The 25517-nt window shown below is 35.1% G+C and overlaps 2 protein-coding genes across 2 annotated transcripts; one reads left to right on the top strand and one right to left on the bottom strand.

Moving 5' to 3' along the window:
- The first annotated feature begins 69 nt into the window (after positions 1–69).
- Positions 70–16343, top strand: LOC136229979 (homeobox-DDT domain protein RLT2). The gene is made up of 19 exons (XM_066018867.1): positions 70–405; positions 711–920; positions 1210–1701; positions 5549–5622; positions 7007–7435; positions 7514–7603; positions 7690–7854; positions 7943–8165; positions 8431–8531; positions 9239–9325; positions 9420–9572; positions 9663–9818; positions 10575–10784; positions 10866–11555; positions 11628–12182; positions 12500–13129; positions 13214–13318; positions 13609–13872; positions 15302–16343. The coding sequence occupies exons 2-19, from the start codon at positions 794–796 to the stop codon at positions 16124–16126; spliced, it is 5376 nt and encodes a 1791-aa protein (XP_065874939.1). The 5' UTR covers positions 70–405; positions 711–793; the 3' UTR covers positions 16127–16343.
- A 1668-nt stretch (positions 16344–18011) lies between these two features.
- Positions 18012–22920, bottom strand: LOC136229317 (uncharacterized). The gene is made up of 3 exons (XM_066018014.1): positions 22564–22920; positions 20524–20963; positions 18012–18637 (listed from the first exon to the last, which is right to left on the bottom strand). The coding sequence occupies exons 1-3, from the start codon at positions 22726–22728 to the stop codon at positions 18199–18201; spliced, it is 1044 nt and encodes a 347-aa protein (XP_065874086.1). The 5' UTR covers positions 22729–22920; the 3' UTR covers positions 18012–18198.
- Between the last annotated feature and the right edge of the window lie 2597 nt (positions 22921–25517).

Here is a 25517-nt window from a genome sequence, read left to right as displayed (position 1 = left end):
CCCAAAATCCAAACGCTCTCATCGCTCTCTCTCTCCGTATAAAAACCCAAACGCAAACACACTCTTCCAATTTCCAAAGCTGAAAAAGAATTAAAATTCAATCCTTTCTTTCTCTCTCTAGATTTTCGAAAACAAAAAAGTATCATCTCATCTGACAAAAACCTCTCTCTCTCTATTCAAAAAATTCATTTTTATTTCCGAAATTTCTTTCTTTTGTCAAAAAAGAAATAAACAAACAAAAGAAAAAATAAAGAAAAAAAAAATATGGAAACAATTAGAGAGAGAATGACTGTTCCTTCACCTGATTCAAATCAAAATTCACAATCATCTCATTTATCAATTTCATCTCCAACATCGACGAGGACGAAGACGAAGAAGGAGGAGGAGGAGGAAAAGGAGGAAGAGGTTTTGTATTTCTTTTGCATTTTCTTTTCTATCACTTCATTAATTACTGATGATGATGGTAGAATAGAAGAAAAATGCTTTGGAAATTTTTTTAATTATTATTCTTCCAAATCTCTCAGCCGCACATCTCAATCACACGCACCAAATACACCAAAAAAGAAATACTACTCACAATACGATACTATCGATTTCTCTCTTTCTCTTTGGAGAGAGAGAGAGGGGAATTTTTATTCTTAGAGAGAGAAACTCTGTGAATCAATCTATCTGTTGATTTTTTGTTCTTCGTTCAATACCTAATTTTCTAGGTCTGGTGCTTCGATCTCTCTCATTTCTATGTGAGAGCCCCGATTTCAGTCTGGTAGATTCGATTTCTAGGGTTTTTTTAGCAATGGATGGAGCTTCTGCTGCTTCTGGAGGAGAAGGAGAGAAGAAGAAGCCTCCTGAAGGAGAAGTTAAGTCTAAGCGGATAATGAAGACTGCTTCTCAGCTTGAACTACTCGAAAAAACATATGCTGGTTTGTTTCTTTTCCTTTTTTATTTATTTTTGAATTAGGTGAATATACGTGTTTGTTTTTGAAATGCAGCTCTCTACTTACTCTCTACTTAAATTTCTTTCTCCTTTTTGTATTGCTTGTTTCACTTATGTTAGATTGTTAATGTTTCCTTTGAGTTTCAGGTATATATTTACTCAAGTTTTGAAAATGTAGCTGTAATAATTCGTATCTTCTATGGTCGTTCTTCTTTGAATTTAGATTAGCTTAGCAGCATGCTTATACTTTAGTTTTCAACTTTTCTGATATTCAGTTGAGACATACCCCTCTGAGGCATTGCGTGCTGAGCTGTCAGCCCAATTAGCACTCTCTGATCGCCAGCTGCAAATGTGGTTTTGTCATCGGCGTTTGAAAGACCGGATGAAAGACCGGAAGCAAGCAGAAGGGAAACGCCAACCGAAGGATTCACCAACTCCGTCTACAATCCCTGGTGCTGAGGAAACGGGGCCAGCAACTGAGGTTGGAAATGAACACTTGTCAATAGCTGCCTCTAGCTCAAGTCCATTTGGTCATGGAATTGATCCGCGAAGGCCAGTTGTTCACAGGACTCCTGGGGTGGCCGTTGCGAGGATTGGTACTGATATGTCTGTAATGAAAAGGTATTACGAACCACAGCAGTCAGTAGCTGAGCTCAGAGCCATAGCAACTGTGGAGGCTCAGTTGGGGGAGCCACTGAGGGAGGATGGTCCAATTCTTGGAATGGAATTTGATCCTCTGCCTCCGGATGCATTTGGTGCTCCTATAGGTAAAGTTGGTTCTTAAACCCTATTGTTTGCTCCTTTCCTTTTCGAAAACTGTGCATAGAATAAGTAACCAATCATTGAGTTGGGAAAACAAATTTAGATCACAGGAAAATAAAATACATGGATAATAGCACACTTAAGTATTTAATAAGATATATGTGGCTCTGAAACATCCGATGCATTTAGCTGATAGATAGTTGTTATGTTTTAAGATGGAGGTGATGGATCTTATAAAATTTCATGTATGAGGTCAACGAGGAGATGATATTGGTGCTCTTTTTTTTATCGTATAGAAAATATATTTAACTGAGATAAACTAATATTATGTGTAGCCCACCCATCTGCCAATAAGCATTAAATGAAGTGTGAACTTGAAAATAATTTTTATGGATACTTTTGCGACTTGCAAGGGCAGATGAATTTCATCAAGCTGTAACAGTAAGCAATTTTAGCTGGATTTTAATTAGTATTGAGTGATAAAATCAGCAGACCACTCTAGAGAGACTTGCATTTTCTTTTTGCATCAATGATTTGGTACCGGAGACTTTTGGACTTTTTGGACAATGATGTAGTTGGCATGTTTTGGAATTACTATATCATAACTGCTTAATCCTTGAAGGTATACTTGAATTTTTTCCAAATTAAGGTTTCCATTATCCTGCGACTCAAGGAATGATCCAGGAAAGGAAATGAAGAGAGAGAAAGAGAGTTGGATCAATTAAATTAAATTTGTTTCCTTTCCTTTATCATTCCCTGAGTTGATACTTTGTTGAGTGATGATCATTTTGGAAAATGGAAGATGTACTGTATTGCAACATCGCTGCCTTTACTTTGACAGAGATGATTCTTATCTTTTTTACGAAATTGCATGAACTGATTTTGCAAAGCTTGGGTTAAGTGCCAAATTGATAAAGGATTATGTGTATCTGTTAGCTCTGAATTCAAAGGTGATGGACTAAGATAGCTGTACTGTCCAAACCTGCTCATTGTTAATCATCTGGTATTCTATTTTTACCTCCTGTATTACTTTCAAGAGAATGATTCAAAAATATAAGCCGGTTCAAAAATATAAGCCGGTTTACCTTGAATCAAGTCTGGTTATCACGTTGACTCGTTTTAAAGGTTTTAGTTGGATATGTCAATGTCTCCATGAAATCGAGCCGAGATGTTTTTGGAAGTGACAGTGCTGCTGTGATAAATTGATTTGAGTGTTTCTTGACAATAAATGTTGTGCATTTTCCTTTTAGGTATTAGAACAATAAGGTAGATGAACCAACATTCAAGCTGTTAGGATTGGAACTTGGGATATGCATTTGCATGACCAATATGATAATGAAAAGGAGTGAATGGATGAGGATTCTAGGTTGTGATTTTGTTGAGATGGGGTGTAATGGGAGAAGGGAATGATAGAACCATATGGCTTTTATAATTTTGAACTTCTGCAGAACTCAATCCCCGCTACCCTCTTGCTACCATGCTGAAGAGTTTACCGGTTCTCTATTTATTAGGCATTCTTGTTCTCTCTTCCAAAAGAGGAAATTTTCATAAGACCAACTTATCTTATTTTGTCTGCAAGGAGCCCAACCTTAGAGTGAGAATTAGTGAAATCAACTTGTTAACCTTGATGCTTTGTTTGTTTAACTTTCTTAGCTCTTTTTAACTTGTGCCCAAGATACCTGCATTTTGACAATAAATAGTTATTAGAGGCAAATCTGGTTCCAGAACATGTCTCAAATCTTAGGAAGAGCTTTGTTTGCTAACTAGAATATATATAAAAAAATAGTGGTCAAAGTGCTGAGTTCATTGATATCAGATATTGTTCTGAATAGTTAGAACTGTTATTATAATTGAACTGCATAGACCGTCTCATTTGGTATTTCTAAGAGTAATAAGTGCAATATATATGGTAATAATAGCTTATATTAACTATGTTTTTTTATTTTATTTTTATTTTTTTTTATGATTTTGCTCATGGCCTCAAAATTCTGTATATTTTCCTATTTGCATTTTGAACCATATGGCTTTTATAGTTTTGAACTTTTGCAGTACGCAATCCCAGCTACCCTCATGCTACCATGCTGAAGAGCCGACTGATTCTCTATTTATTAGGCATTCTTGTTCTCTCTTCCAGAAGAGGGAATTTTTTTATCTTGTTCTGTCTGCAAGGAGCCCAGCCTTAGAGTGAGAATTAGTGAACTCAACTTGTAACCTTCTCTTAATTTGATGTTTTGTTTGTTTCACTTTCTTAGCTCTTTTTAACTTGTGCCCAAGATACCTGCATTCTGGCAATAAATAGTTAGTAGTGACAAATCTGGTTCCAGAACATGTCTGAAATTTAGAAATAGCTTTGTCTGCTAACTAGAATATAATATATAAAAAATAGTGGTCAAAGTGTTGAGTTCATTGATTTCATAGTTATTAGACTCGTACGAGTCGCGAGTCGACTCGTACGAGTCGATACGATCCAGGAGGATTTCGAGTCGACTCTATGGTCTGACTTGAAACCTTCCTGAATCGGCCATGACTCGGCCGAATCGTTGGTGACTCGGCCGAGTCGGTCGAGTCATGGCACTGCTTGAAAGAAAAAGAAAAAAACTTACAGACAGGGGGCGGCGGAGCCAGAGGAGGCGGGAATGGTTGGCCGACCCTCCGGCGCCGGAAAGCCCCATGGAAGGGAGCTTCACTAGGATCTGTCATGGCTGGATCCAGCCCTGGTTATATTTTGAAGAAAATGAATTGGCGAGGAGGAAGAAGAAGAGACTGTTTAGATTTCTCTTTTCTTGCCAATTGACCATTATATCCTTAGTTATTTTGTAATTTACTACTTTTTAATTTAAAGTTACCAACCAACAGTCCCTTGACTTGAATATAACAGTAGATAGGTGTACTCCTTTATTTCGAATTTAATACAATAAAGATAAATTTAGCTCCTATATATATGGCTGCTCTTCTAGGAAGGAGAGATAACTTTAATTTGAATTTTAATTTAAGTATTTAAATGATAACTTGATATAATTTCTATTTTGATATTAAAATTTCATTTTTAGACTCATATTTAAAGTTAAATATGGTTAATATTTTATTTTTTTATAATATTTTAAAATTGATCCGTATCTTACGATTCGATATGATTCACGAGTCTCGATTCACAAAATGAGATTTCGAGTCACGAGTCGTATCTCGATTTAACAACTATAAGGTAGAACTGTTATTATAATTGCATAGACTGTCTCATTTTGTTTTTGTATGAGTAATTAAGTGCAATATACATGGTAATAGCTTATTTTAACTATGTTTTTTTTTTTTATGGCTTTGCTTGAACTCAATGGACGAGGCACCTTTCTTTTGGTCAACATTTCAATTGCTATTTCATATGTTTGAAGAAAGGAAGACTGCTACTTTATTGCCTGCAATGTCACAAATCCATTAGAAATGAAGTTATTGTTATCTTTTAATTTTCTTTTTTGCTGGATGCATAAAATCTATGTTTGGCAGTATATTAAATGTATAATCTTGTGCTAGCATACTTGGAGGCATACATCATTGTGGGTAAAAAGAAATAACACCTAAAAAGCCTTTAGCGTAATTTTGAATTGCAAGCTTTATCTGAGGTAATTGTAGTTACAAATTAGGAAAAATATGTAAAGTGAAGCCTTGATATCATGTTTTATAAGGTCAAAATTTTCCTCATCTGAGTAACTATTGTCTTACATTTATATTCTTCTGTTGTCAATATTGATAATGCGACTGAAACTGTTTATAATTGCTTTAGTAGGGTGGATTTCTTGTTCCTAGCATTTTATATAGCATGCTGAAGTCGGGCTCATGTTTTTTTTCATATTTCTACAGTAGCGCAGCAGAAGCAGCCTGGGCGATCATTTGAGGCCAACCTCTATGAGCAACCTGATCTGAAACCTATCAAGGTTAGGTTGCATTATTTCATTTAGGGTGGTAAATAATCTATTAGTCCCTACATTGATACCTAATACATTGTTTAGTCCTCGTATTTTCAGTAATACATTACGAGGTCCTTAACTTTTATTTTATTCAACATTTTAGTCCTTTATCTATTCAAATTACTGATTTGCCCTTTACTTATTAGGTTAGTATATAAAAATAAAAATATTAAAAATACTATAATTTTAAAAATATTATTCTCAATATCATTTTGTATCTAAATTTTAATTTTACACTTAATACTGCTATTATTTTAAATATTAAAAATGCACTTCTATATATTTAATATTTTTATTTTTATATTTCTTGAAAAAAATATTTTTACTTTTAATACACTGAGACATTTGAATTTTATTTTTATTAAAATTAGATAGGAAGGTGTAAACATACTAAAGTTTAGGTATCAAAAATGCAATTTACCTTTAATAAGTAAAGGTAAAATCAGTCATTTAAAATGGATTGGAGGACTAAACTGTTGAATAGAATAGAAGTTAAGGACTTTGTAATGTATTATTGAAATACAAGGACTAAAGGTAACACTATAAGGACTAATAAATTATTTACCCTTTCATTTATGGCATATCTAGATATGATGTTGATGAAATTCATATCTCTATCCTTCTTTTTATCTTCATTTTTCCTTGAACTTGTTACTATGGAATCATATGTTTGATGGTGGTAACAATTTTTTTTTCAATTGAAAGCATAACTGCTGGTTTTAGAAGTATCAGTACTCAACTATAGAAGTTATAGTTATAAGTCAATGCCCACTTTAGACTCCTTGGTTCATCAAGATCTGCTGGGCTTTTTAAGTAGATTGAGCCATATTAATGTGGAAGTCAAACCTTTAGAAGTGTTGATTTCTCTTTTCTAAGTTTTTATGGCATATTTCAAAGTTTGTTTTTCTTAGATTCTCAATCAATGACTGTATTTTACATTACTAGGTAAATGTTATTGTTTAAGTAGTAGTACTTAGTTTCTGTAGGATTCTAAACTTCCTCAGTACTGTTTCTGCAACTTGAAATAAGTAGAACTTGAAAGTGACTAGAGACACTAGTGAAATAGATAATGCTGCCAGAAACATGAATTTGGAGGTTTACTAGAAATCAAACTGTTCTTTTTTCTACCCAACTCTTTTTTCTCATTCTCTCCCCCCCTCGGCAACAACTGCTTTCATTTTTTAAATATTTACTGTTAGCTTTTACGATCCTTGTTATTGAGATACTTCATTTTTTCTATTTTTATCTTTTGAGTTACACTGTGTTCTTCATGCATTGTGATCTTGCCCCGTATCTAATGTTTGTAAGCACTCTAAATTGGTAAATTCCATGTTTACACATTTATCCTCAGAGTGCTACAAGGCCCTTGCATGAATACCAGTTTCTTCCGCAGCAACCAACTGTCAGAGCAGATGCATATGAAAGAGTTGCCCCATCCTACCAATATGGTTCACCAGCTGATGGTCATAATGCCAAGTCGGCAGCATTATCTTCAGCGCGCCCATTCATGCATGCAAATGAGCAAGTTTCCTCTGGATATGGTTTTCCAAGTCCATTGCCCAGTCTAAATCTCTTGCCCCAAGAAGGCAGGCAGGTCCACCTCTTGCCATCTGCAACAGCTGAATATGAGACTGTACTTCGAAAAAGTTCTTTAACAAATGTTGGTATGGACACTCAATTGGGTAGTCATCCAATTACTGCATTGGAAAATCCATTTGCACCATCTGATAGGAGGGTTAATCATGATGAAGATGTTTTGCGCATTGAGAGGAAGCGCAAGGTAGATTTTTTTTTTTAGTATATCCTGTTCCTTAACTGCAAAATGGTGACAATTTGAACTTACTTTAACTTATTCCAGAGTGAGGAGGCAAGAATAGCACGTGAAGTTGAAGCGCACGAGAAGAGGATCCGGAAAGAGCTTGAAAAGCAGGATATCTTGAGACGAAAGGTATTGTCTTACCATCCATACGATTTCTTCAGAAAATCAGTATGTTTTATGCTAATTGTAACATATTAATTATACTATATATTCAGAGAGAAGAACAAATGAGGAAAGAAATGGAAAAGCATGACCGTGAGAGGCGGAAGGAAGAAGAGAGGCTGTTGCGAGAAAAGCAACGAGAAGAGGAGAGGTTCCAGAGGGAGCAAAGGCGTGAGCTCGAGCGTAGGGAGAGATTCTTGCAGAAGGAGTCTATGAGAGTGAGTTGGGGAACAATGTCTTTTACTTGGTTTGCATTTACTGATGCTTAAGTTAAATTTTCTCACTTACATTATTCGTTGCACTCAGGCTGAGAAAATGAGACAAAAGGAAGAACTACGCAGAGAAAAGGAAGCAGCTAGGCAAAAAGCTGCCACTGAGAGAGCAATTGCACGCAGAATTGCTAAAGAATCAATGGAATTAGTTGAAGATGAACGTGTAGAACTCATGGACTTAGCTGCTTCAAGCAAAGGACTGCCTTCAATAGTTTCTCTTGACTTTGAGACTTTGCAGAATCTTGATATATATAGAGGTTGGCCATGTCTTGTTTCTTGTCCCAGGATATCTGTTTTTCTTGTAGTTAGTATCTTCTTAGGGTCATATTTACACTTTCATCATCTCCATTGGTCTGTCTTGAATTTTTGGCCTTCAACTGTAGTGGTAGTTCAATCAAAACTTTAGTTTATTTATACTTGGAACTTTCATATGTATTACTATTACTAATGATAATATAGGTATGAACTCTGTGTGCTTTGGTTTCTGTTTTAAGTTTATTCTTTTATATTCTCTGTCTATAGATAAGCTGGTCGCATTCCCTCCCAAATCTGTGCTCTTGAAGAGGCCTTTCGCCACTCAACCTTGGAATAATTCTGAGGAGAATGTTGGCAATCTTCTTATGGTGAGCTTTGGTGGTTCTAAATTTTCCTTTTATTATTGTGGTTATGGATTCAGTAGCCTCTGTAATAATTGTAATGTTCTCGTGTTTTCAACATATTATGGACAGTGGGTAGCCGCTGTACAGAAAAATAATAAAAATAGGATGTTTTGATATTTCCTTTTGAGCATATAGTAATGTCGAGCCTTTTTATGTTTGGGTATCAAGTATTAATGTTTGCACAGACATCTTTTTCCTCTCAATATATTTTGGTGTGAATTCTTAGATATGTCTACATTGACTTCTCTTTCATAGCTGTGAACTATTTATGGTCATTTGGGTCTTCTAGGCAGTTCGATTATGAGTGGAATGGAACCAAGTTTTGACAGTAATTCTGTTAGCATCTTAACTAAGAAATAGTATAGGGGAGCTTTTTACAAACTGAAAAGTGAAAAGTGATTTTGACCTTGACGAGGTTATGCTCTTCTTTTTTCCGCATAGGTCTCACATTAAGTTGCAGTGTGGTATTGGGTTGTTTGCTTGCTTTCTTTTATTACTTTTTGACATGGAAAAGCTAGTGAAAGAGCATGGTATTTTAGGACTAGTTGTTGGAACTTTGAAGAAACTTTTTACTATACTGATTGCTCTCTGCCTTGAAAAGAAAAATATTTTTTTGTATTTCCTTTCCTTTTGGGCCTCTATTAATATCTTCCAGTTTTGTAAACTTTCAGGTTTGGAGGTTCTTAATTACATTTACAGATGTGCTTGGGATATGGCCATTCACCCTGGATGAGTTTGTCCAAGCTTTTCATGATTACGTGAGCATCTGGGTCCTTCATTGAAATGTATTTAGAGCTTGGCTGTCGTAATTTTTCTTCTTGTTTGTGTATTTACTGGTCTATGTTCTATCAGGATCCAAGGCTATTAGGTGAAGTGCATCTTGCACTTTTGAGAATCATAATTAAAGATATTGAAGATGTTGCTAGGACACCTTCCACTGGTTTGGGGGGACATCAGAACAGTGCTGCTAACCCTGGAGGTGGCCATCCACATATTGTTGAAGGGGTAAATCCTACTTGATTGAATGTTACAGTCGAAACTTTATATTCTCACAGGGTTGATAGTTTACCAAAATTGTTTTGGCTCTTCTTTCAGGCATATGCATGGGGTTTTGATATACGTAACTGGCAACGTCACCTGAATCCCTTAACATGGCCTGAAATATTGCGGCAGTTTGCCCTTTCAGCAGGCTTTGGACCACAACTTAAGGAAAGAAATGCTGATCAGGCATATCTTCGTGATGATAACGAGGTCCTTCCTATTTCATTAAGCTAAACATGTCTTAACAAAAGCTGTTTGTTGTCATTATGCTTGTTTGAGATGTAAAAATATTCTTGGGTTGTCTGTACATGTCTGAACTTTTAGATTGCGTAGTACTTACTTATGGTATTAGAGTCACCTAGACAAAAAGATCCAAAGTTCAAATCTTGGTCGGTTCCATTTTTATTAACTCAAATTTCAGCACAAGATAAATTTGTCTATACTTGTGGTCTTCGTGCTCCTCACCCGAGCAGCACTCCACCTCCACTCTATTGCTTTCTCAGGCTTACCTTCGAGCTACCATACCCTCTCCTTCATCTCCGAACTCACCTTCTTCGATTTCTAACGAGACTTAGTAGCAGAGCTATCAAAGAATGTATTTACATTATCTATCCCATCCTATCCTATTGGTACGTGAAAGAAAGCAGAAACGAGGTCTCATCTTCATCACACTTCATGCTTAATTGGTATTTGTATGTGGAAGTGTCATCAAGAAAGAAGTCTATGTTTGGATCACTGGCTGATAAAGCTTTAACTTTTAGGTTTAGTGGTTGTGTTATTTTAGAAAGAAATATAATTAATTCAAGGAAAATGATCCGTTTTGTATTTTGGACTCTTCTTTTGTTAATTTGAACTTCACTTCATTAGTCAGAGTGCAAGTCATGTGTTTTTATTTTGCGTGTTTATTATTTGTTTTGTGTTTGGTTTAATTAGATTCTTTTTTGTTATTTCCATGTTATATTTCAGGGAAATGATGGTGAAGATGTAATTACCAATTTACGCAGTGGAGCAGCTGTTGAGAATGCTGTTGCTATAATGCAAGAAAGGGGGTTTTCTAATCCTCGCAGATCTCGGCATCGTTTGACACCTGGTACTGTAAAATTTGCTGCATTTCATGTTCTTTCTCTTGAAGGAAGTAAGGGTCTGACAATACTAGAAGTTGCAGAAAAGATTCAGGTTAGTTAAATTGCATCTCCACACAATTTTTCATTGCAGTTGGCTTGCATTTATTCAATTTTTTTTTCCTGCTAAAAAAAGATATCTGGACTGAGGGATCTCACAACAAGTAAGACACCAGAAGCTTCAATTGCTGCTGCATTGTCGAGGGATTCAAAACTTTTTGAGAGAACAGCTCCATCAACATACTGTGTGCGTCCTGCCTATAGAAAGGATCCGGCTGATGGTGATGTACTACTTTCGGAAGCCAGAGAAAGAATCCGAATATTTAAATGTGGTTTTGAAGATGGGGAAGATGCTGATGATGCTGAAAGAGAGGAAGATTCTGAAAGTGATGTTGCTGATGATCCTGAAGTTGATGATCTAGGTTCTGACTTAAACCCTAAGACAAAGGCTTGCAACTCTTCAGGAGCAAACAGATATAACACAAATTCTCTCTTTGAAAATGGGAATATGGTTGATGATGTGATTAGAACTCCTCAAGTTGGACTGCAGAAGACTGGTGAGGCTTTCTCTTCTGTGCGTTCTGACAGAAATAATGAAGTAAAAAATCTTGGTTCTTCCATTGGACAATCTGTAGATATTGCTGGTACATCCACTAATATGGATCAAGAAGATGCAGATATTGATGAAAGCAATCTTGGTGAACCATGGGTTCAGGGACTAATGGAGGGGGAATACTCTGATCTTACTGTTGAAGAGCGACTTAATTCACTTGTTGCGTTGGTTGGTGTGGCACTTGAAGGAAATTCAATCAGAGTTGTCCTTGAGGTATCACGTTTTCCTTCTGGTGATTTTTTAAACTATTTTCTTCTCTGTTTTCTTAACCTAATGGCTTTTTAGGAACGCCTGGAAGCAGCAAATGCTCTTAAGAAGCAAATATGGGCGGAAGCACAAGTTGATAAACGTCGCACTAAAGAAGACTATGTCATAAAGACTCATTATTCTTCACTTTTAGGAAACAAGGCAGAACCTAACCTTACAATGTCTATGGTAGAGGTTAGGCAGAGCCCGTTGGTTACTGTTGATGAAAAAATTAACGTGTCATCTATCAATCCTTCTGCTCCACAAGAACCATTAAATGATCCACAGAATGATATGAATTATCTTAATATTATGCCTTCTGAAGGGAATCCTCAGATACAAGATAATGGTCTGGATAATCTGTTGTATCAGCAAATAGGGAACACTGCAGACAGGTCACGCTCACAGTTAAAATCCTTCATTGGCCATAAGGCAGAGGAAATGTACGTGTACAGATCATTGCCTCTTGGTCAGGATCGCAGACGCAATCGTTATTGGCAGTTTATCACATCTGCTTCTTGCAATGACCCAGGCTGTGGCAGAATCTTTGTTGAGTTACATGATGGTCGCTGGAGGCTTATTGATTCTGCACAGGTTTCAATTTTTCTCTAATTGACTCCCTTTTTGCTTTACAGGTTTATTTATGAGTCTTAAGATGCTTAATCTGGTTTCTTATGTGTGCATTTGCGCATGATGTTGTATTTGCAATATCCTAGCTGGGGCACACATTTCTGCCTTTTCTGTTGCTAGAATTTTCTAGGGAAGCAAAAACAAGAGAGAGAGAGAGAGAGATGTCTGCCGCATGCAATATTTGTCATTTTCAGAGCTAGCATTAGTAAACTTAACTCTACAACAAGGATTTGTGCACCTTCTTGTCTCCCATTATCACCAATTTAAAAAAATTCATGCAGGGTTTTGATTCTTTGCTGGCATCTTTGGATGTACGTGGTGTTAGAGAATCCCATTTGCATATGATGTTACAAAAGGTCGAGATGTCCTTTAAGGAAGCTGTCAAGAGAAACATCCTGCGAGCCAGCACAAAGAGACAAAAAGGTGACATTGTCAAAGCTGAGGCTGTGGAAATGGATGCTGTCCTTGATTTTAGTCCTGGTATTGACAGCCCAAGCAGCATTATATGCATTGCAGATTCTGATATGTCTGAGACCTCGACATCTTTTACAATTGAGCTTGGGAGGGATGAAACTGAAAGGAATCATGCCTTGAAGAGGTATCAAGATTTTGAGAAGTGGATGTGGAAGGAATGCTTTAGTTCTTCAGTATCATATGCAATGAAGTATGGGAAGAAAAGAGGCAGACAACTACTTGATTTTTGTGATTACTGTCGTAATATTTATTCTTCTGAAGATAATCATTGTCGTTCTTGCCATACAACATATGAGCACTCTGGCAGTGACTTCAATTTTTCCAGACATGTGGTTCAATGTGAAGAGAAACGGAGGTTTGGGTTTGATCACAGTTTGTGTGGTTCATCTTCTCCATTGCGGATGAGGTTACTTAAATTGCAGTTGGCTCTCATTGAGGTGAGCACCTGCAATTTGTTTTTATTTTTTATTTTTAATCATTTGAATGATGTTGTTGAAATCATCTTTGCTATGGGGTTGCAGGTTTCAATTCTACAAGATGCGCTTCAACCTGTTTGGACTAATGATAATCGAAAATTGTGGGGTAAAAAGCTGGGGTCCTCAGCATCAGCTGAAGATTTACTTCAGGTTTTTATGTGGCATCTTTTGAACTTCAGTTTATCTGATAGGACATATGATTCAGATTCTGATGTGTTATTACTGCTTTTTTCTTATCCTTCTAGATTTCATATTTGGTCTTTTTGTGCCTAAGATATAAACTTCTCAGATTCGCATAATTTCTCAAGGATTATGATTGATTACACATATCTATTACATTAATATACCCGTTTATCATGAATGTAGCCTTTTCTCCACCAGGTCTCTTTTTTTCTCTCATTTTTCTTTCCAAATATACTAAATGCATGTTTTCTCCTCAGGTTCTGACATTGTTGGAGGGTTCTACGAAGAGGGATTACATGTCTTCTAACTTTGAAACAACCAGTGAACTTTTGGGATCAGATGATCTGTCTCGAAGTGCTGTTTATGATTTTTCCAGAATGCAAAAGGTTCCTGTACTTCCATGGCTACCACGAACAACTGCAGCTGTAGCTCTAAGGGTTCTGGAATTAGATTCGTCCATTTGGTACACACTACATCAAAAAGCAGAGTCTCTGAAGGAAAGGGGCAATGGAGATTTTAATGTAAGTACTTACACCCAAAGCATAATTTTATCTCTGAAAAATGTGGATCCCTTGCCGCAAGTGTTTTTAACCAGAGGCTGCTATTGTGAAGTGGATGCAAGTCTTGTTATTCCGTTTGCTATTTCTTTTAATATTATTATTATTATTAATTTTTTTTTTTTTGCGATCATTCAATTGGCTTCTTGGTGGAAATGGCACTAGACTTTACTAAGTAATACATTAATCCTGAACCAATAACCGTTTCAGGCACTGAGTGGCTGTTCACATACTTGAAACTCACACTTAGATTTATGTAAGTTAGTCCTATGCTTCGAAAGCAATCATTTCAAACAATCAGCTGCCTCGGATAGAGACATAGGTTCCATATCTTTTTTATGGAAGATATAAAACAATCCGTATTATTCCTTCGTCCCAGGAATATATATATATATAGGGAAGAATTTACCTTTTTGATGTCCCATGAAATAGGTAGGACTCCTTTAACTATTTAATACTTTAGTTTCCTAATATACCTGTATTTATAATGATTTTATAATTATTATGTTTAAAATAATTAGATGCTCTATTCATTAAATCACTTTGTTAAAAGCTCTATTCATTAAGGATATACTAGAAAAATAACGATAATATTTGTTGTTTTCTTAGTGTCATGGAAACGTTTGAACTAAAAGCTTAAGCTGATAGTTAAAGGTCCACTTCATATTAATATCTTACACACCTCCACACGCCAATGCCCACTGGGCTTGAAGCGTGCACAACATAGAATACTTGAAACGAACACTTAGATTTATGTAAGTTAGTCCTATGCTTCGAAAGCAATCATTTCAAACAATCAGCTGCCTCGGATAGACATAGGTTCCATATCTTTTCTATGGAAGATAAAAAACAATCCGTATTATTCCTTTGTCCCAGGAATATAGGGAAGAATTTACATTTTTGACGTCTCATGAAATAGGCACGACTCCTTAGACCACTTGGTCAATTTGGTTCTGATACCATATCTTGGAACTATTTGAACTCGCTTAAGCTGATAGTTAAAGGTCCACTTCATATTAATATCCGGCACTTAGTATGCGTGTTTTATAATTTGTGCCTATATTTGAGGGACGGAGCGGTTGTGATTTGATAGGGAGATGCTTTACTACTAAATTTCAGCAAAGGTAACTTCCTCATTTGCAAGTCTAGTCTAGATGCTTGTCATATGTTCATACTTTACAAGCATTGATCTGGTGTATGAGTTTGGTTATTTCCAAGGCGTAGTGAAACATAGCTTTTTTACTAGAAAGCCAACCGGCCTTTTGCTTTGAACCGCAGTGCTGTTTACTTTGTTATTATAATATTTTGTTTCCGTGAGACGTTATACTTGTAAATGGATATACAGTTTGTTCAGTGACCGTTCTCTAATCTTTTCATCTATATTCCTTTGAAGTTTCCTTCTAAGTTCGCACTAGTGAAGAACACTCAATATAATGAAGCTACAGAAACCCCTCATCAAGCTGGATTATTGGAGGATGAGAACTGGATTGATGGAGCATTAGGTTTAACTGGATTAAGTCGTGGAAAGGGAATCCGAGGCAGAGGTCGTGGACGACTGACCCGAGGTGGGAAATCTCAAAGAAGACTTGCTGGTTCTAGATCAGAATCAAGCAAGAGAAGTAGGACCAGGAACAGAAGATTAGGACAGGGCCTTTCCTGGAAAGGGCAATCACGAGCACGAGGAGGGCGCCGCAGTGCTAAAAGCAGGCAGGAACCTATTGAGAAAGCCATAAACATTACTGTCAAGACAAATATTATCCCAAAAGAACCAGACTACGGTAAAGCACCACAAATCTTGGAAAGGGACGAGTGGAATGGTGATGAAACAAGATTCCAAGTTGGGGATGCTGAAAATCTCAGCAGCTCAGAAAGATCCGATTACGATGACGAAAACGGTCAAGCCTCAGGAGATGAATATGATGATATGGCAATTGATGACTATGGCCGTGGTTTTCATGGAAAATCCGATGAGCTACTCGAAGGAAGCGATTACAATATGAATGCCAATTACAATATGGAAGCCAATTACGAAGATGATGAAGAAGAAGATGATGAAGAAGTGGAAGTAGATCAAGTCGAGCAAGGGGATTTGGATGTTGAGAGATACATGAGCGAGGACTCGGATGAGGATGAAATGAGGGAAAGAGATAGAGAGCTAATCGGGGACCCGGATGAAATAGAGGGCACTGAATCTTCCTCCTCAGATTACAGTGAATAAAGAGAATTATAACCAATTTCAATTTGCTATTTCTAATTTGTTTGTATCCCGTAGCTGTCTGCAGCATATGTAAAATTAAGCTTAAGTGTATTTAGATCAATAGCTATTAGCATCTTCTTCACTGTGTTGTGATTTGTCAATCATAGTCGTTAAGTTAATTTGCCCTTTTGGGGTGATTTTATAATTTTATTTATAGTATCAGGTTGACCTTTGAGAAGGCTCATTTTACAGGAACTAACCTAACAGCCTTCTTTCTTTTATCTTCATCAGACTTGCTCTTCGGCTTTGCAAGTTTTATTAGTAAACAAATTTCTCTTAAATGTCTCATTGTTTTGTATAATTTATAAATTTAAGGAATAATGTACAAAACGTCCCTATTGTTACCAACCAACCAAAAGTGTCACAAATCATATAAAATGATATTCCTGTGAGAGCCTAATATTTGGTAAGTTGGATTAGTTTTAGACATCATTTCCCATCCGTTTTTATATCATCTTATCATACATCAGTAAGTACATCATATTTTATTATATATCACTAAGAACTTAAAAGATAATCATATTTTATTATATATCACTAAGAACTTAAAAGATAATCATATTTTATTATATATCACTAAGAATTTAAAAGAACTAAAGAACTCTACCGAACTTATATATATTTCATTGCAAAAGCTCAACTTATACGAATAAGTAAATGTAATTTTTAAAATTTTAGTGATATTTAAAATTGGTTGAACTTGTTACTTTAGACTTTTAATTAAATTAGGTTTAATACTTCAAGAGTTCTATATGAACTTCTGAATTTATATATATACACATTTTAACTTTTTCAAATATTTCTTATTCAATCACGTCTTATGGTATTGATTATATATACATTTTAACTTTTCCAAATCATTTCTTATTTTATCACGTCATCGGTGTTGATTATATCACTTTAAACAAATTTGGAAGCTTACAAAATATTTTAAGTTTCGGATCAATTTTTTAAACCAAGTTTAGAAAATTCTATTATATTAAGCCATATTAAGCCATTGAACTATTTATCATATCAAGGGTAAAATTATCTTTAAAGCCGTTTATGTTGGTAAGATTATCTTCAAGGCTTTTTATGTTGCTGTTATTGACAAGTTTATGTTTATATTGCCGCCACTAAACTATTTATCATATCAAGGGTAAGATTATCTTCACGGCCGTTTATGTTGGTAAGATTATCTTCACGCCATTGAACTATTTATTATATCAAGGGTAAGATTTTATTATATTATCTTCACGGCCGTTTATATTGGTAAGATTATCTTCAAGGCCGTTTATGTTGCTGTTATTGACAAGTTTGTATATGTTGGTAAGATTATCTTCAAGGCCGTTTATGTTGCTGTTATTGACATAATATGTTGCTGTTATTGACAAGTTTATGTTTATGTTGCCGTTATTGACAAGTAAAATTATCTTCAAGGCCGTTTATGTTGCCATTATTGACAAGTTTATGTTACTGTTATTGATAAGTAGTAGATATTATGGTAAAAAATTGTTTGAGAAAAATATTTCCAATCTCTTATCAAGGAGAGACACTATGGTTACTTTATTTTTGATAAAATAACCATTACTTGATAACTTTATTTTTTTTTCCAGGTTAATTTTCTATTTCATTATCCAATGCTGGTTAATTTTCTATTTCATTGGATGAAAAAAAAAAAACAAAGTAACCATAGCTTGTACCCTTATCAAATATTGTTTATCACCCTTATCAAATATTGTTTATCAAATATTGTTTATCGAGAAGATATCATACATATGAGATTTTAATAAGAAGCCCTAAAACAATAACAAAGTGTAAATGAACTTGCTAAGTTCCATGCCCATTTTAAAGAAATGCATTACACTTGCTTAAATAAAGATTTTCTGTGAGAATAATAAAACTCAAATACTTGGAAAACAAAAATGTACAATCTATTACAAAATTACATGATTGCATATGGAAAAACCACTCCAAAGTACCTCAACACTTTTTCATGTCTCTAAACATATATATACTCTTTAACTGTAGTTCTGTGTCTATGGAAGTTGAATTCAACCACCTAACAGCTTTTTGATGCCTGCCTTCTGCTCTGATGTTAACCTTGTTGGGAACTTAATGTTGAACTTGATTCTCAGATTCCCCCTCTTCGTTGTGTCTTTCTGGATCGGCATCCCTTCACGCGGGACAATCTCCTCGTAGGTCGGATTTATCACACTGGTAATTGGAATGGATAAATTCCTTCCATCTAAGGTTGTGAGATGGACAGTGTAACCTGTGAGAGCTTCAGCTAGAGATATCTTTTGTGTGACAACTAAGTCATTTCCATCGCGTGTGTACACAGGGTGGGGTTTTTCGTCGATTATGAAGACGAGATCAGCTGGTATGACGTTTGGTTGTTCGTTTCCTTTCTCTGGAAAGGTTATCTTTGTTCCTTTCTTCCATCCTGGCTTTACATCAATTGTTAGGATTTCTTCAACCTGCATTGTCTTCCTGCAACCACAAGATAACATTTTACGAAAAAACGAATCAACATCAACATCGAATACAAGACTAGAAGCAGAGAAAATGTATGTTTCTGTGAATTACTATTGGATATTTCTGATAATTCATGGTCTACGGAATTATATTTAGCTTCAAGTATTAGAGAACTTTCTCATCCTATGTCTCTCTTTCCATGTCGTTATAACAGTCATAGTATTTTCCAATTTGATTCAAATCTCATACTTTTGGACTCACAGTGTTATGACACGTCTACATAGTATTGGATACTGGTCTTTGGATACCAGTCAGGTGGCGCTGGGATGGAAGGCCTAAACAAGAAACGACCTAAACAACCTAAAGGATGACTTAGGTGAAATCCCATATCGGATGTGGAAAGGGAAAGACTGGTGGCCTCCTGGGGGGCTGGCCTGAGGTGGAAGACTTGAACAAGAAATAACTCTAAAGAACGACCATGATGACACGAATGAATGAATTTCACATTTGGAATGAAAAGGGATGACTGAATATACTAATAAGGTGTTCTTTCAATATGCATAGATGCTTTTTAAAGCCATGAGGCCTAATAAGTTGAATTTGAGGCAAAACAAACAATGTCCACATTCTCCACGTACGAAGTGTTGGTTCGGGAATGAACCATGAAGGAACTGGTGGGCCTATAACAACCCGGTCTTGAGGGATGGTACCGAGGTGAAAGACCAGTGCAAGAAACAGTCCTAAAAGACGGCGATAAGTGCTGAACTGTATATATCCCACATTCACATCAGAATTGGGGGACTGAGCTATATTAGTAAGGTGTATTTCCAATACATGTAGACGAGTTTCAAAACCGTGAGACCGAATGGGACTTGGACCAAATGGATTCATACCAAAACGGACAATATCTACATGGTACTGCCATGGTATGGTATTGTACCAAACTTCTAAAGCCAGAGAAAACAAAGTGATGCTTAATTTCATCAAACAAAGACATGATGATTACTCAAATTCACAACTAAAGTAACAAGAAACAACTGTTCAATACATATATAGACACATTAATAACGTGTGTGTCCAATACATATAGGCGCATTTTTTCATGAGACGCAAAGAATAGAACTTGGGTCAAGCAAACAATATCTACGTAGTATTGAACTAGACTATTACGATACCCTTCTAAAGCCAGAAAACAAAGTGATGCTTAATTTCAACTAACCCAGGATGATTGCTCCAACTCTCAACTAAACTAACAAGAAACAACTAGGTAGCAGCGAACTTAGGAGGTTAAGATATGAGTGCCGGACACTTCGACACTTAGCGGTGAATACAGGATTGCTCCGCCAGGGGGCAATTTTAACTAACTACACTTTTTTGCATCAATTTTTTTTTGTTTCAATCTCATTTTACATCTTACTCAGCTAAATTTTTGTCAGCAGATACTTATAAGGGACCATCTTGCACCTCCAAACCCTGAATTTTCCAGAGACAAAGGGTCGGAACCACCACTGGTAGGGGTGATTGCCCCCCCCCCCCCCCCTGGCTGGGACCCCCTGTCTCCGCCCCTACTCGGAGAACACACCCGATACTCCAAAATAAGTGTCTCCTCTTTTTCTTTTCTTTTTTAACGGGGACACTTCGGGGACACGGATCCTAAGTTAATTAAGTAGAATATAGAAGTTTATAGCAACCGCCTTTTTTGGTAGTTTTAAGTAGTTTGAAGTATTAAATGTTTTTTTTTTTTTTACGAATTAATGACTTATCATGGATGTTATTTATGATTATATATAACAAATTTGGCGTGTCCAGCGGTACCCGTGTCTCATTTTATAGGTGTGAGTGCTTCCTAGGAAAAAACAGTTTAAAAAGAAAGAGCAAAACAAAAAACAGCATAAACTTACCCACTTATATCAGCAATCTCTCTAGAAATCTTCATCTTCTTAGTAGTTCCCTTGTAAAGCTCCTCAAGACTACAAGGCAGCCTATTCTCAATTGCAGAAGCTTTTCTAGGACCAGCATTATGATGCATTGATGCTCCTCCTCCACCTCCTTCACCAAATGAACCAAACATATCATCACCAAATATTCCACTTGTAAACCTTGTTCCTCTCATGCCTCCTCCACTTCCTCCCATTCCTCCAAACGGGCTCGAATGCCCAAAAAACTCAGCGAAAATATCATCAGCACTTCTCGGGTTGAATCTGAATGATGTGGGAATTTCACCAGTTGAGAAGTAGTTACTTCCACCTCCAGCTGCTTCAGGAGGAGGTTGAAACTGCCCTTTCAACCCCTCTTCTCCATATTGATCATACACTGCCTTTTTCTGTGGATCACTTAGAACCTACAACAAAACAAATCATTCAATTCCAATTTAGAAATTAGGAACTATTAGAATCTGTTTTAGAATCAAACTCGAAATTGTTAAGGATTGGATCGGTTGTTGTCAGAGATTAATATAAGATCTATGATTAGGCTTTAACTATAAGCTTGAGCTTTTAGTTCAATCGGTTCCGTGACATAGTATCAAAGCCTGTTTGTGCACACTTCAAGCCCACTGGGCATTCGTGTGTGGGGTGTGTCAGATGTTAATATAAGATATATATGATTGGGCCTGAACTATCAGTTTGAGCTTTTAGTTCAATCGGTGTATAAGCTTGAGCTTTTAGTTCAATCGGTTCCATGACAATTGTTGATTATAACAAGCTTGATATGCGGAACAAAACATTAAACATGCAATCACAAGAACAAGAAATTTACATAGTTCAGCCATTTTTAGCTACATCCACAGGCAGATTCATTAGTAATCGGCATTAGTAATCGGCAAGTTGATACAATTGTAAGAAAATCTCAATCTTTTACTCAAATCATTCAATTCCAATTCAGAAAGATTACAAAATCAGGAAATATTAGATATAGTTTTGGTAGATGAATCCAATTAATATGTTTTAAGGTAGATCAGCCAATTCTAAGTACACGAAACTCGAAATTGTTAAGGATTGGATCGGTTGTTGATTATAAAAAAGCTTGATATGCGGCGGAACAATTTTTTTTAAAAGAATTTAAACATTGCAATCACAAGAACAAGAAATTTACATAGTTCTGCTACTTTTAGCTACATCCACGGGAGTATAGTAATCAGCAATAGTAAGAAAATCTCTATCCTTAGACCCGGTCCAAAACAGAATCAGATATGGCAGTGAGACATTATCACAGACATGTACGAGTCGGAAGTAACATCTTATCATTAAATTTTAAGAAATTACCTTAAGAAACATCTTAAAACTTAATTTTAAATTTAGAATAGGTCAAAAATCAATTACAATTTCCAATTACGAATACTTTTCTTTTGCTTTTTACTAAAACGAGTTTAAAACATAGAAAATAGACCCAAACTCACAAACTAATACCATAATTCAACATTTCAATCACTCAAATCCCTAACTCTCAATCCCATGAGACCCGATTACATCCAAAACTCGCACATATACATATCCCAAAACCACAAGCACCAAACCTCGAACAAAAAACCCTAAAAGTATAACATTTTCCTAATACGATTCAATTAAAAGGAAGTTTTCAATTCAGAACTTCTATTTATATTCTAATTAGTAAAACCAAACTAAATAGGATTCTAGACATACCTTCAGAGAAATCCACCTAAACAAACCTTAATTGGACTATTAGATAATGCATAGCAGCAATATATGCATCAAATTGTCAAAACAGGTTCCAAAAAAACTTCGAAATTGGGACTATAGATCAGAACATATGACAGAATCTCTCATGCCAATCTTAAACTACAGCTAAGCTACTTGAAACTTGAGCATCAACAACAATTTCAGAAAATTTCATCACAATAAGGCAGATCAACAAAAACCCAGATCCAAAAATTGGAATATGAAAATAAAACAACAAAAAAGAAGAAGAATTAGATAGAATACCTCATAAGCTTCAGAGATTTGTTTAAACTTAGCTTCAGCCTCTTTCTTATTATTGGGGTTTTTATCAGGATGCCATTTCATAGCTAGTTTCCTATAAGCTTTCTTCAAATCATCATCTTTTGCACTCCTTTCTACTTGTAATATCTTGTAATAATCAACACCCATTTCACCTCTTTTCTCTTCCCTTCAATTTCACCTTCAAAACTATTTCTTTCTTTCTTACCAAGTTGGGATCTTTTTGCTTCTCTTGTTGGGGGTGATGATGGCGGTGGTGATGTTATATGTATCTAGTGTGTGGGCAAATGGCAATGGTACCGGTTTCATCTAATCTAATGATGATTTGAGAACCCTGTGGAAGCTTCCAGAAATAACTAGTCACATTTAATTTGGGAACCGATGTTGAATCTTTTTTATGTTTTGCTTATGTTGAAAGACTAGTGATAGCTGTAACTGTAATTCATTCAAAGTTCAATCGAGAATAAAATTTGTTTGGTATCGTTTGGTATTTTATTGGGATAAGGATAATGATAAAGGTTGGGATAGAGACGATGATAAATGGTTGAGATAAGGATAAAAATATAATAATCGAAAATTATTATTCAATATTTGGTACGCGGGATAGAGATAGAGATAAATAATACATTTTACTATTTTAATTTTATTTAAACTGCATAACATTAATTTGAGAGATAAGATGGACTTTTCCATCCTATTAAAATCGCATGAGCTTATCCCGCCTCCTTATACAGGGTATAAGATTTGAGGGATAAGAGGCTTATCCCTCGTCTGTCTCACTCGTCTATCTCCCAAATAAACACGGAATAACTTATCTCGTGTTTTTTTTTATCTTTATCCCACCTCATATATCCCCCCTAACAAACACCCCGTTTAGGCATATAGAATTTTATTAATTTATAGAGTTATTAATTAATTAATAATTACCATTAATTTATAGAATGATTTTAAATTTTTTAAAAATAAATTTTAAATTACTAATTTAAATAAAGTTTTTTTTGTTAAAATCAATGAACAAATAAAATTAAATGTGCATTATATAAATTAATTGAACTTGGAAGTTCGTTGTATTTAGGCTAAAAATATTCAATGTATCATAGCTAATGAATTACTATATAAATTTATATGTAGTGTTGTTTGAAATCATACCAAAAATAGGTTTCTCATGAATTTATCACAACAAATTTAGAGGAAGCAACCACTTAAGACATTTATAAACTTGAGGAAATGATTGGGCAGCTTGGTTACCGCAATCCAATGGATGTCAATCAAATATTGGATTATCCATGTGAAAACAATGAATGTTCACAAATCCAAAGTTTAGAAGAAATTTTATCGAGCGTTATGCAAAATTCATTTGAGGATGAAGCTGAAAATGATTCGATACCTTTGAAACCAGTCACAAGAAAGAAAGCAATTATAACATCATCCACTCTTTATAATTTTTTGTTACAATTTGATAAGAATACACCGGAACTTTTGAATGCACTGGGAATAGTTAGAGATAAAATTCAATTAGATTTAAATTTCAAGAAAAAACAAAATACTATAGATTCATATTTTGCTAAATTATCCTAAGTATGTATATCTATATATATTTCGCATATGTATTTTAGAAATTATTAATTTATAAAGGTAATAATATAATATATTTATAAAGGGTTGTTCCAGAAAATGATTATCTTATTAATTTATTAAAATTGATCATTTTTTGAACTAGCTCAAATCGGGACCATAAGAAATTATTATTTTAAAAAATTTATTAATTTATCGAATATTAATTTATAGAGGTTTTACTGTATTTACCAAATCTTAATTAGATAGATTCTTGATAAAAATTGGAACCGGATTTTGAGAAAGTTTTGAAACCTTGGGTTCCAAAATTTTAATATATTTTATTATTAAATTGCATCTATTCCCTCATCATTATAAGGATAGTAATATTATTAATATGGTATTAAAATCGGGTTAATTGAGGTAATTTTTTTAAAAAATTATCCAATTGGATTTGGTTGGGAACAGTCCCGTTCAATTGGACCCTAATGACCAAATGAAATTTGGACCTTCACCCTTAGATCTAGCTTTATATTAATCCTATGATGATTAAATTACTTGATTAAAATATTAGTTAACAGATTTCTTTCTTTTGCCTTTTTATCTACTATTAATCCTAATTAACTCCTAAAAACGAGCAGCAACAACGATAACGAACGGTATTCTTCTTCTTGGAGAAATCGATGAAGAATGTGGAGTTTATTCTGGATGATTTTCTAAGACTTTTTGGATGCCATGCCCACTGTTTTACATCATCCAACAAGAGATAATGGGTTTTTTCAGTTCTCAATTCTTTTAATCAATTTTCTATTCATCTAATTGAACGAATAAGTGCCTAAATTTTTCTGACCCGAAATCCAAGAAGAAGACTGAGCGACGAGACAGACAGTTTCCTATTCATAACTAGGAAAGGGAGATACCAAGCAAGGATAGGTCTGAATGAACTCTTGATTCAAAAAAAGCCATATCTGGCTTTTGCAGTAATATATTATTTGAAATAGATATTCATCGTAAAAATGGAGGCAAATAAGTATTCACAGCATTGAGGGAAATTGACTAGCTTACAAAGCCATCAAGCTTGAACAACTCCGGGAACATGATTTCTCCTCAAGACAAAGTCAGTGTTCGCCTTTAAATCAGGAATAAAATAAGAAAAGAAGTCGATTAAATCATTCAAAGAAAAGACCTGCTTTATTTCTGTTCATCTAATTGAACAAATAAATGCCTAAATTTGTCTCAGGCAAAGTCCAAGCAGAAGACGGTTAGAGTTTGGTTCGTGCAAAATGGAAGAATCCATATGCGAATTTCTCTCTCTACAGTTGTTGGAGTTAATTAGAATTAATAATTGTAGTTTAACTAATATTTTAATCAAGTAATTTAATCAC

This window comes from Euphorbia lathyris, chromosome 5 (genome assembly GCF_963576675.1).
Source record: "Euphorbia lathyris chromosome 5, ddEupLath1.1, whole genome shotgun sequence".
NCBI classification, from domain to species: Eukaryota; Viridiplantae; Streptophyta; class Magnoliopsida; order Malpighiales; family Euphorbiaceae; genus Euphorbia; species Euphorbia lathyris.
This window is presented reverse-complemented; position numbering and strand designations above follow the sequence as displayed.

Bases quoted from the DNA above. Each gene is read 5' to 3' on its own strand.
- LOC136229979 (XM_066018867.1), top strand. From the start codon at position 794: ATGGATGGAGCTTCTGCTGCTTCTGGAGGAGAAGGAGAGAAGAAGAAG. The intron at 921-1,209 runs GTTTGTTTCTTT...TCTGATATTCAG, and splicing joins ACTCGAAAAAACATATGCTG to TTGAGACATACCCCTCTGAG. The intron at 12,183-12,499 runs GTTTCAATTTTT...AAATTCATGCAG, and splicing joins GGCTTATTGATTCTGCACAG to GGTTTTGATTCTTTGCTGGC.
- LOC136229317 (XM_066018014.1), bottom strand. From the start codon at position 22,728: ATGGGTGTTGATTATTACAAGATATTACAAGTAGAAAGGAGTGCAAAA. The intron at 20,964-22,563 runs GTATTCTATCTA...GTTTTGTTGTAG, and splicing joins AAATCTCTGAAGCTTATGAG to GTTCTAAGTGATCCACAGAA. The intron at 18,638-20,523 runs GTAAGTTTATGC...TTGTGGTTGCAG, and splicing joins GAGATTGCTGATATAAGTGG to GAAGACAATGCAGGTTGAAG.